Raw genomic sequence first — 13367 nt, 5'->3', positions numbered from 1 at the left:
CAGAAAGCTCACTCTGCACCTAAACTCACCATGTTTGCAACTAGCGCTGACTACCAGCAAATTACCAATCTATGCTGTGGCAATACACATGAAAAATGACATATGTATGACATATGTCCATTGTTTGGTTCTGGTGCATAAATAACTGATACTGTTCCCAGACTTTATGTACATCCTGTATTATAGAATCGGTTCAGAAACACAAACAGGAATCCTTGGAGAGAAGATGCTGTTCTTTTCACGAGTCAATGTTGAGAAAATTTAGGGAACTGGCATTTGAGTTTCAATGCAGATATAGATGTTGATCAGTAAACAGAATGGAACTTTATATGTTTGACCAAATTTTAAATTGTAAGACACTTACAGGGGCAGATGTGGACTCTGACCACAATCTATTGGTAATGAACTGTAGATTAAAACTGAAGAAACTGCAAAAAGGTGGGAATTTAAGGACATGGGACCTGGATAAACTGAAAGAACCAGAGGTTGTACAGAGTTTCAGGGAGAGCATAAGGGAACAAGTGACAGGAATGGCGGAAAGAAATACGGTAGAAGAAGAATCGGTAGCTTTGAGGAATGAAATAGTGAAGGCAGCAGAGGATCAAGTATGTAAAAAGGCGAGGGCTAGTAGAAATCCTTGGCTAACATAAGAGATACTGAATTTAACTGATGAAAGGAGAAAATACAAAAATGCAATAAGTGAATCAAACAAAAAGGAATACAAACGCCTCAAAAATGAGATCGACAGGAAGTGCAAAATGGCTAAGCAGGGATGGCTAGAGGACAAATGTAAGGATGTAGAGACTTGTCTCACGAGGGGTAAGATAGATCCTGCCTACAGGAAAATTAAGGAAACCTTTGGAGAAAAGAGAACCACTTGTATGAATATCAAGAGCTCAGATGGAAATCCAGTTCTAAGCAAAGAAGGGAAAGCAGAAAGGTGGAACGAGTATATAGAGGGTCTATACAGGATTGATGTTCTTGAGGACAATATTATGGAAATGGAAGAGAAGGTAGATGAACATGAAATGAAAAATATACTGTGTGAAGAGTTTGACAGAGTACTGAAATACCTGAGTTGAAACAAGGCCCCGGGAGTAGACAACATTCCATTAGAACTACTGACAGCCTTGGGAGAGCCAGCCCTGACAAAACTCCACCATCTGGTAACCAAGATGTATGAGACAGGCGAAATTCCCTCAGACTTCAAGAAGAATATAATAATTCCAATCTCAAAGAAAGCAGGTGTTGACAGATGTGAAAATTACTGAACTATCAGTTTAATAAGTCACAGCTGCAAAATACTTACGCTAATTCTTTACAGACGAATGGAAAAACTGGAAGCCGACCTTGGGGAAGATCAGTTTGGATTCCGTAGAAATGTTGGAACACGTGAGGCAATACTGACCCTACGACTTATCTTAGAAGAAAGATTAAGGAAAGTTAGACCTATGTTTCTAGCATTTGTAGACTTAGTGAAAGCTTTTGATAGTGTTGATTGGAATCCTCTCTTTCGAATTCTGAAGGTGGCAGGGTTAAAATACAGGGAGCAAAAGGCTATTTACAATTTGTACAGAAACCAGATGGCAGTTATAAGGGAAGCAGTGGTTGGGAAGGAAGTGGGACAGGGTTGTAGCCTCTCCCCAATGTTATTCAATCAGTATATTGAGCAAGCAATAAAGGAAACAAAAGAAAAATTCGGAGTAGCTATTAAAATCCATGGAGAAGAAATAAAAACTTTGAGGTTCGCCAATGACATTGTAATTCTGTCAGAGACAGCAAAGGACTTGGAAGAGCAGTTGAACGGAATGGACAGATTCTTAAAAGGAGGGTATCAACAAAAGCAAAACGAGGATAATGGAGTGTACTCGAATTAAATCGGGTGGTGCTGAGGGAATTAGATTAGGAAATGAGACACTTAAAGTAGTAAAGGAGTTTGGTATTTGGGGAGCAAAATAACTGATGACGGTCGAAGTAGAGAGGATATAAAATGTAGACTGGCAATGGCAAGGAAATCGTTTCTGAAGAAGAGAAATTTGTTAACATCGAGTATAGATTTAAGTGTCAGGAAGTCGTTTCTGAAAGTATTTGTATGGAGTGTAGCCATGTATGGAAGTGAAACATCGACGATAAATAGTTTGGACGAGACGAGAATAGAAGCTTTCGAAATGTGGTGCTGCAGAACAATGCTGAAGATTAGATGGGTATATCACATAATTAATGAGGAGGTATTGAATAGAATTGGGGTTGAGTTTGTGGCACAACTTGACTAGAAGAAGGGATTGGTTGGTAGGACATGTTCTGAGGCATCAAGGGATCACCAATTTAGTACTGGAGGGCAGCGTGGAGGGTAAAAATCGTAGAGGGAGACCAAGAGATGGATACACTAAGTAGATTCAGAAGGATGTAGGTTGCAGTAGCTACTGGGAGATGAAGAAGCTTGCACAGGATAGAGTAGCATGGAGAGCTGCATCAAACCCGTCTCAGGACTGAAGAGCACAACAACAACAACAACAACAACAACAACAACGTTGACTTTGTCTACTAATATTTGCCTATAATATAATGCATCACATCTTGCGTATCCTCTGTAATTACCATAGACAAACTGGGTTTTAATTTCCTATGTTTCCTGTTTTGTCTAATGTCTTTTGTTAATTTTGGAATCACCTGTGTGTATATTGAAATTGAAAACATTTAATAGGATTTAGTTATCGTAATATTCTGGAAGAGCGAGAGTTTAGATGTGCACCAATACATAGGAAGTTTTGACATAACAATTGGAGGAGATCAATTAGGGTTTAAGGTTGCTGTTGGGCAGTATACAGTCATGGACAGTGAATGTGTACACGTAGACGCATACTTTTTTCTGTAGCACTGTGGATTGTAAAGACAGTGGACAAAATTGAATTAAAATTTATGCATTCCAGCTTAATTTTCCACACAATAGCAAGAAGGATGCAACATCGAAATGATGCAGAGGCATGTTTACTAATGGAAAATTTTATGAAGTGCAATGCCAACTACTAAGTTAATAATCCAAGATGTCAATCTACCTCTTATTGTGAACTGATGTAATGTGGGAAAATATCAGAGCAGTAACAGAAGAGGAACACATTTAGTAAGAATTGATTTCAATATTGAGCACATTCTCCAAACTGAATACCACATACAAAAACTACGCAGTCTGTGCACCACAAAAAAATAATTATTACATCATACATATGCTACAGAATTAAGCCTAACAAACAAATGCTTAATTTGGGAAGAGGAAATTTGATGCAGGAACCAGTTCCTCCACATGTACTCTTTTTTATATACTATATGCGCTCTACCTAGCATGAAGAATTTTGTTCCTTGACTGGTATGCTTGCATAATGACCAGACAACTATGGGCCTGAGGGTCCTTTACAGACACGACGAAGACAAGAGTAATTATGGCTTGTGTGGAGGCAACAGGAAGTTGCTTTTCATTCACTCTATTTGCAAGTGTAAAAGGGAAGGCAATGACTAATAGTGGTGGAACCATACTCACCGCCATGCACCATACTGTGTCTTGTGTAATATGTCTTTAGATTTGGGTTTTTCAGTCCTCTATCTTATATTCCCCAACATTAGTTAGGTTTTATTCCTGTGAGCAGTTTACGAATCTAACCATCTGCTTTCTCTTATGCAAGACAGACAAAATTATACCATAACATTTTAGTTTACTGGGTTAAATTTTATGCTTCACAAAAGCACACCTTAAATCTGTAGGATGTGCAAAGAAGATAATTTGTTTCGATCAGCTATGACTTTAATGGTGAGATAATACACGAATTTATCTGTGCAGGTCCAAGAGTTTTTCTGTGACAGACAAGTCTATAAGTAACATATACCACTGAGGTAGCTATATTATAATGTTTTAAGATTAATGTATCAAGGGTGATTTATCACATACAAATATTATCACATTTCATACATTAGGCACCTTTGAAAATTTTTGGTACAAACTCGCATATATCAATGATTCACTGAAAAGATGAAAATGTCCAATGTATTCTTCTGCATTCCATTAATCATAAATCACTGACAGGAGCAATTGTTTTCAAATGATTGACACTCCCCAGGTTTAAACTTACACATAAGGTTTAACATCCATAAGGATAGCTGAAAATATGATGACACACATTGTTACAAATTCTATTCTCATTCTATTCAGAACAGTAAGCAAAAAAACAGTTTGTAATCCACATCAAGTGGAACAGTACAAGAGCGCTGGAAAATTAGGAATTGCACTTAGTTCCAGAAACTCTCGATCTGTGCCTGTCCCACAGTACTGCATTATTTAGATTAAGCAATTAAACAAATACGTTTTTATCACACTACATGCAAAAAATCAGAGATGTGAGTGCTTACAGTATTCTCAGGTTCATCCAGCTCCAAATTTAGTTCAGGATCCTCCTTGATAAAATCATTTGGCAGAGAGATTTCCAAGTCCTCTTCAAGAAACTGAAAGAGAAAATCTCTCAATTAAAACTGTTTGTACCCTTCTGTACTTATGGCATAGCTCCCAATAATTTTTTTTATAAATATAACGCAATTTTTCAGAGATTTGTATCATTTACACACAAAAAAATAAAAAAATATAATTTATTGAGCAGCTATTCTGCCAACACAGATCACCACAATTTCACACTGCCATACTGTACTAATTTTACATGTAGTCAGTCAGTACATGCTGTATTTAAGGTGCTTACTGACCCTTGTCATTCATTTGGTGACCTCGTAGTTTGCCCATGGCAAGAAGAAGATAAAGTAATTACCTCCCATGCATTAACGTAGTAGAATAGGCTAGGTGGCGAGACCAAGAACTACGATTAACACTGTCATTTGAGACTCAAGTCGACATGTGATCAGATGGCATTTGTTCCTTCTGCCCCAACTGATTTTGAGAGGTTCTTTGAAGAGTTGCGAGTGAGTATTTAAGAGTTGAAGGTTTCGATTATAAAGAGGCGTTGAGAGTTATAGTTACAGGTATTTTTGGAGGAAATGAACAAAAAATGCCCACGTTCTTCGATCCAGTGTACTGATTTGGCTGAAGAGAAATAAAAGGTAAATATTTTGTAGGTCTCCAAAATTAAAGTACAATTTCAAAATGGTTGAGAGCAATTTCTCGGAAAGACAATATGACTCAGAGCTGTTTTGTGTGTGATATACATTTCAGTGAGGAACAACAAATCTTTATCATCGGTAAACAAGTTGTAACTCTAAGAGAAGGGTGCTCTCTCTTGAGCCCAGAGCAGCTCAGCAGTTCCTTGTGTATTTCCCAGTTTACTTAAATATCGGTAGAAAATATTACAGGAAAGAGAACAGCCAGTAAAGCACTCGCTAAAGGGAATCTGTGAGAAGAAGACAGTAAACAAGCTGCAGTTTCGATGCCTGCCAGTGCTGCTTCTGTTGAGGAAAATGTAGGGAGCAGATCAGTACTGAACGAAGGAGTAATTACATTAAAACAAAGTTGACGTGCCAGGAACTAGAAATTGTGCGATTACGCGAAAAATTAAGGACAGCAAATTCCGAAATCAATTTCTTCCAAAATCAAGTCTCAAAAGCCATGAGATGACTCAGTCAAATGTCCTAGATCATTTGAAACTCAGTAAAAACAGAAAATCATACTTGCCACTACGTTAAAGAAATGACAATTTAAAAACAAGAGAATACATTATGTGGTGTGACAACGAATTTATTCTGGATGGCGTACTCTTTGTTTGAAGCACAGCTTGTTGCAACAACCTTCTGAAACGCATAAGAGGGAAACTGGTAAAAGTTAGCAAGCAGAGGAATCTACAACAAGGTATGAAATCTTGTAACGGTGTAACAGAAAATGCATCCACAGAGTGTGAAGTCACAGGTCAGTTGGATTGTTCAAATCTGCTAAGAATTATGAGTCGGAACATTCATTCAGTGTCTTAAAAACAAGAACCTCGAACTTGAGGTAGCAGCAAATACTGACCATATTGATTGCTTATGTGCTATGGAACATCGGTGCAGGGACAGTGAACTAAACAGCATAAACTTAAGCCAATATAAACTTGCCAGTCAGTACTGTAAGTAAAATGCCAAAGGTGGTGGTGTATGCATGTATCTAAATCCCAAGCTTAAATTTAACGAGGCTAAACCATTAATCATAGGAAAGGATTTTGAAGCAGTAGCCGTTCAGTTATATAGTTTAAAGAAGAAAATAATTCTTGCAGCAGTTTACAGATCAACATCTGGAGACACTGAAGCCTTTCTTAAGAATTTGGAAGAAATGTTCAACATTTTCTCAAATGAGAACCTTACCGTGATTCTTTGTGGTGACTTTAATACTATTCTATTGGTTCAGAATTCAGAAAAAAACAAGTTTTTAGACATACTAAAAAGTTTCAACATGTTCTCCCACATATCAGCTCCCACAAGAACAACAGATTCCAGTAAAAGCCTAATAGATAACATCATCTCAAATGTGGTCACACATGAAGTTAGTTACTTACTTACTTACTCACTCACTCACTCACTCACTGGTCATACCGGACTCTAGAGTCCATTACCGCAACAATGTATTTCCGCCATCTGTCCTTGTCTCGGGCTATTTCCTTCCATTCACCTTCAATACCTAGGCTCCTCAAATCAGTCTTCACATTGTCCTCCCATCTACACCTCGGTCTCCCCACAGGACATTTTCTCTCTAGGTGCCCTACCAGTACTCTGTGTTACTCCATTTCACTACTCCAAATGAGTAGGTCAATATTGGTATAGCATAAGTATTTATAGCTTTTGTCTTGTTTCTTGCTGTCAATTCTGTTTTCAGTATTTTTGTTAGTCTTTGTCTATATTTTTCTTTTAGGTCATCTTTAATATTTGTATTATCTATTCCTATTTTTTGTCTGTATCTTAGATATTTATAGGCATCTGTTTTTATTTTTTTATTATTATTATTATTACCATCACATGTTACCATTTAAAAGATATTGTCTAAATGTAACACTTTCGTCTTATTCCTACATTCTTCCCAATTTCTCTAATTACGTCCACTATGGACTCTTCTGTGGTCTTCTGCACATTTGTTTCCATGCACTGTTGTTTAATTGTAGGTTTCATGGTTTTTGTAGACTTTTCTCGATTGATTATGTTATCTTGTGATAGTCTCACTTCTTTAGTATCTTATTCTAGACCCATGATGCATTTTGAACTGTTTTTTCTAGTGTTTGCTGCCTCGAAGATCTGCCTTCTGAGCCTGTTGTTCATCCTGTGATACATCCACAGAATTTTTCCTTCCTCATTTAAAGGTGTCTGTTATTGTTTCCATCTATCTATAAATCTCTCAAAAGGGTGTCTTTATCCTAATTCATTCACAGGAAACTGGTCCAGATTTTTTTTCTGAGAATTTTTCTTTCCTGCTTCTCAACCAGTCATTTTTGTTTGACCATGAATCACAGTACACTCTGCAGCAAAGAGCTATTCCAGTAGTAGTTTTACATTGACAAAAATAGTTATTTTATTATAATGACTCCAAATGAGGTGACATGCTTTTGAGCCAGAAACTCCTGAGATTGGTCTGATAATAAGCAAGGATTTCACTTTTGAAAGACTAAAGATATTGAACCGTGTTATTTCAAGATTTCAGCTACAAAATTTGTGGGCAGATGATGGCAGGACTTGGTGAAGACCTAAAATAGGAACGATCAGTATGCAATGCAGATCAACTGGAATGTCTAGACTTCCGAAGCTAAAAAATGTGTCAACTCTTGCTGCTTCTAATTTTGTGTGTTTACTTTCATATCTTTATTTTGTAAAGAAACAATCTACTCAACTTAAAACAGTCTCCCCTCTTATTATTACACTACTGGCCATTAAAATTGCTACACCAAGAAGAAATCCACATGATAAACGGGTATTAATTGGACAAATATATTATACTAGAACTGACATGCGATTACATTTTCACGCAATTTGGGTGCTTGGTTCCTGAGAAATCAGTGCCCAGAACAACCACCTCTAGCTGTAATAAGGGCCTTGATACCCCAGGGCATTGAGTCAAACAGAGCTTGGATGGCGTGTACAGGTAAAGCTGCCAATGCAGCTTCATCACGATACCACAGTTCGTCAAGGGTAGTGCCTGGCGTATTGTGACGAGCCAGTTGCTCGGCCACAATTGACCAGACGTCTTCAGTTGGTGAGAGACCTGGAGAATGTGATGGCCAGGGCAGCAGTCGAACATTTTATGTATCCAGAAAGGCCCCTACAGGACCCGCAATATGCGGACGTGCAATATCCTGCTGTAATGTAGGGTTTCGCAGGTATCAAATGAGGGGTAGAGCCACGGGTCGTAACACATCTGAAATGTAACATCAACTGTTCGAAGTGCCGTCAGGTGACTGATATGCGTAGCTAATGGCACCCCATGCCATCACGCTGGGTGATACGCCAGTATGGCCATGACCAATACACACTTCCAATGTGCGTTCACTGCGATGTCGCCAAACATGGATGCGATCATCGTGATGCTGTAAACAGAACCTGGATTCATCCGACAAAATGACGTTTTGCCATTAGTGCACCCAGGTTCGTCGTCAAGTACACCATCACAGCCACGGCCTCCGAGCTGATAGTCCGTGCTGCTGCAAACGTCGTCGAACTGTTCGTGTAGATGGCTTTTGTCTTGCAAACGTCCCCATCTGTTGACTCAGGGATAGAGACGTGGCTGTACGATCCGTTACAGCTGTGCAGATAAGATGCCTGTCATCTCGACTGCTAGTGATACGAGGCCGTTGCAATCTAGCACGGCGTTTTGTATTACCCACCTGTACCCACCGATTCCATATTCTGGCAACAGTCATTGGATCTCGACCAACGCAAACAGCAATGTCGTGATACGATGAACCACAATCGCGATAAGCTACAATTCGACATTTATCGAAGTCGGAAACGTGATGATACGAATTTCTCCTCCTTACACGAGGCATCACAACAACGTTTCACAAGGTAACGCCGGTCAAGTGCTGTTTGTGTGTGAGAAATCTGTTGGAAACTTTCCTCATGTCAGCACGTTGCAGGTGTCGCCACAGACGCCAACCTTGTGTGAATGCTCTTAAAAGCTAGTCATTTGCAAATCACAGCATCTTCATTCTGTCTTAAATTTCGCGTCTGTAGCACGTCATCTTCGTGGTGTAGCAATTTTAATGGCCAGTAGTGTATCTATTTGTCTAGTATTACTTTTAGTACAAATTTTCTCCTGAATTATAATACCTCCAGTACCAATACCAATACAACTCATTAATTCCCTATTACTTGACTATCGTTACAAGGCTTTGATTCAGATTATAATTTACCATCTTACTTGTAGTTTTATTTAACAATTTATCATCATATTACTGTGGTTACTCATTAGAACCAGTAACAGTACACACTGCTATTATTCCATTTATCTTGCTTTCAGTAGCGTTGTGCACAGATTCTAGTTCTGTTCAGGATCTTTCTCCTCCTGTCTCCAGTCGGCCATTCACTGATCAGTGCAAAGCCTGCTGGCCTTGGCCATAAAACCTCCCTCCTCCTGGAGATACCTCCCACTTTGACTTCAAGGAACCCTGTTCCCTTATCACAGTGTACTTTGGTATGCTTTGTTCTTCGAGCTTTGAGGTTGGTAAGCCTGCGCATGCTATATGGACGTCTGAGTCACAGCTCTCTTATAAGACAAGTAAGTTAAGTAGTAATCTGTTTTAACACTTTAAACTAATTTTTTACTTTAATTATAGTGCTCTTCTAGCGTACCATTAAAAGTTTTTGTCTTACTCGCGTATTTTCACAGTAATCACGTAAAGTTCGTTTTGTTTACATACCGTGGCCAGGCCGAACTTTTGAGCTTTCAGATTAAACTTCATACCGCAATTTTAAGTGCATTTACTGATATTTTAATGTGCTAAATACGTTTGCTGCCCCCTTATATCCGTAGAGTATCGTCTTCTCGTAAGTAATTTCCAGTAAAAAAACTTCTGAATCATAGTCGCGAGTAGCCCTAATTTGTCGTACACGTATTTTCATTGTTTTCCGGTAATTTCATTGTCTTTCTGTCACTAAAATCGACTTGTACCATGAGCTTAAAGTGCCTGACGTGCCGTAGAATTGTTAGCTCCGGGGTCTGGTGTGATGGATGTAGTAACTTTTTCATTGGGGAGATTGTAGTGGCGTGGGAATTGGGAAAATGAGCGAGACTCCTGAGTGGTTCTGTAGGCTATGCAGTAGAGATAGAAAGATTGTGGAACAGGAGAGGAAAATTGCCGCCCTTCAGGCCGAGTTAGATGAGGCTAGGCGAGAACTGGGCAGGTTAAGGGGGTAGAAAGGTAAACAGGGGTGGGAAGTGGCAACAGGCATAAGGAACAGGCCAAGAAATTCTTCTGACAGCTTTGTTATTAATGTACAAAATAGGTTTGACCTGCTGCCTCAGTCAGATACTGATGAGCCTCTCACAGAAGTAGATGTAGACAGGGCTTAACGAACTTTCAGCAGCAAATTCAATAAGAATGTAGGGAAGTCTGCAAAGAGAAAGAATGTCTTGTTGCTAGGTAGTTAGCATGCTACAGGTGCGGGCCAATTTCTGCAGGATGAATTAGGGTCAGAATACCAGGTCACAAGTTTTTTCAAAACGAGTGCTGGACTGGGGCAGGTTACAGAAGATTTAGGTTCACTATGTAGAGGCTTTACTAAGGAAGATACCGTGGTTATTGTGGGTGGGCCAGGCAACACTATTGACAGAGATCTGGGGTACAGCATAGAATGTGACCTGGCAATGATTGCATCAACATTGAGGCATACTAGTGTTGGATTTGTGTCGATTCTGGAGCGCCACGACCGACCTCATTTGAGCTCTTCTGTCAGGAGAGTTTGAACAGCTACTTGGATCTGGTGCACGGTCACACATTGGTGTGGTTCCTGTTGATTCACTCAGTAGGTGGGACTATACTAGACATGGCCTACACCTCAACAAGGAAGTGAAGGGTAAAGTGGCTGGGCTGATAGCAGGAAATTTAAAGGTGGGAGGAACTACATCTCATGGTGGAAACTCTTTTTTAGTGTAAGATCAGTGTCCAATGGGAAACTCAGCCAGGCAAGTAATAAAGATGTTAAGAAAGTTCAAGATACTCACAAAAGTCAAGTGAAATATAATGTTAGTATATTCCATCAAAATGTTGGGGGATTGAAGAATACAATTGGTGAGCTTCTGCTTTGTTTAGAAGATATAGAAACTGAGAATGTAATAGATGTAATATGCCTGCCTGAGCATCACATTGTCACTGATATGCAAAAGGTTAGCATCAATGGGTACAAATTAGCTGCACATGTAAATAGAGATAATATGATGAGAGGAAGAGTTGCCATATATGTCAAAAGCTTCCACAGTGTAAAAAATTTAGAAACTAAAAAATTTTGTGTAGAGCAACATATGGAAGCATGTTCCACTGAACTTCAACTAAATGATGGCGCTTTCATAATTGTAACAGTGTATAGGTCCCCCCTCAGGGAATTTCCAGCTATTTCTAGAAAACCTGGATGCTTTGTTGTGCTATCTGTCAGACAGGGAGACGCAAATTATCATTTGTGGGGATTTCAATGTTGATTCTCTGAAAAAGTGTAATAGGAACAATGACCTTGTAGTATTACTCAGTTCTTTCAATTTGAGCTCTGTCATTGATTTTATTACTCGGATAAAGAATAGCAGTACATTGATAACTTTTTTATAGACCTAGATAAGTTTAAGGACATAAATGCTTATCCTGTTGAGAATGGTCTTTCAGATCGTGGTGCACAGCTAGTTACAGTACATGACATAGCTCCATGCAGTACATCAAATCAGACTTTCAAAGCAGTGCATTCAATTAGCAATATAAATATTGCTAACTTTAGGGAAAGCCTACAGCAGCTAGACTGGGATGAAGTGTATCAGGAACCCGATGCAAACATGAAATATAATTATTTCACGATACATTTTAAGGGTATTTGAAAATTTTTTTCCCAAGAAAATACTTAAACATAATTCCAAGAACACATACAAAAAACCTTGGCTAGCTAAAGGAATAAGAATATCTTGCAACCATAAAAGAGAACTGTATCTAACAGCAAGAGGGAGTACGACCCTGAAATTGTTCAATATTATAAAAACTATTGTGCGGTACTAAGAAAAGTTATTAAAAAGTCCAGATGCATGTGTATCATGTCTGAGATCATTACTCTGATAATAAAATTAAAGCAATTTGGAATATTATTGAAAGGGAAACAGGGCAACCAAGAGCACAGGAAGACTTTATTGCCATAAAACTGAATGACAAGTGTACTAACATACAATCAGAAATTGAAAATATTTTCAATAATCATTTTTTAAATGTTGTGGAGAAAGTAGGATCTAGATCTTCACTAGAACAGGCAACGCTACTAATAGAAGAGGCCAAACCTGTGCAGTCTGAAACAACTGTAATTCCACCAACCTCTCCCTCTGAAATCAGTAAAATAATAAACTCACTGAAAAGTAAAAGCTCTTACGGAATAGATGGCATTTCCAGCAAGGTACTTAAAGCTTGTTCCCCACAGATAAGTAGGATTCTCAGCCACTTCTGTAATAGCTCTTTGGAGCAGGGTGTTTTCCACGACAGACTGAAATATACCATTGTAAAACCATTGCATAAAAAGGGGGATACATCGGATGTCAACAACTACCACCAAATCTCTCTTCTGACAGCTCTATCAAAAATTTTTGAGACATTAATGTATTCAAGAGAAGCCTCCCATATTTGTAAAAATATGGTACTAACAAAATGTCAGTTTGGTTTTCAGAAAGGCTTTTCAACAGAAAATGCTATATATGCTTCCACTGATCAAATATTAAATGCTCTGAATAACAGGACATCACCCATTGGTATTTTTTGCGATCTCTCAAAGGCCTTTGATTGGGTAAATCATGGAATTCTTTTAGATAAGCTCAATCATTATGGTTTGAGTGGGGCAGTGCACAAATGGTTTAATTCATATTTAACTGGAAGAATGTAGAAAGTTGAAATAAGTGGTTCATGAAATGTTAAAACAAGAGCTGATTCCTCAAACTGGGGGGCTATCAAGTACGGGGTCCCACAGGGTTCGGTCTTGGGTCCTTTACTGTTCTTGATATACATTATTGACTTACCATTCCAAATTGATGAAGATCCAAAGTTAGTTCTTTTTGCTGATGATACAAGTATTGTAATAACATCCAAAAACCAAGAACTAAGTGATTAATTGTAAATAAAGTTTTTCGAAAATTTTTAAGTGGTTCTCAGCAAACGGACTCTCTTTAAATTTTGATAAAACACAGTATATAC

The 13367-nt window shown here is 38.5% G+C and overlaps 1 protein-coding gene across 1 annotated transcript in view; it reads right to left on the bottom strand.

The window, feature by feature from the left end:
• Positions 1-4359: 4359 nt before the first annotated feature.
• Positions 4360-13367, bottom strand: part of LOC124720232 — an 82746-nt gene continuing 73738 nt past the window's right edge. The window contains exon 5 of the mRNA XM_047245552.1: positions 4360-4491. Coding sequence (XP_047101508.1) covers positions 4360-4491 — 132 coding nt within the window. The remainder of the gene's footprint in view (positions 4492-13367) is intronic.

This window comes from Schistocerca piceifrons, chromosome 11 (assembly GCF_021461385.2).
Source record: "Schistocerca piceifrons isolate TAMUIC-IGC-003096 chromosome 11, iqSchPice1.1, whole genome shotgun sequence".
Classification (NCBI taxonomy): Eukaryota; Metazoa; Arthropoda; class Insecta; order Orthoptera; family Acrididae; genus Schistocerca; species Schistocerca piceifrons.
The sequence above is the reverse complement of the archived record's forward strand: the minus strand, read 5'-3'. Positions and strand labels throughout refer to the sequence as shown.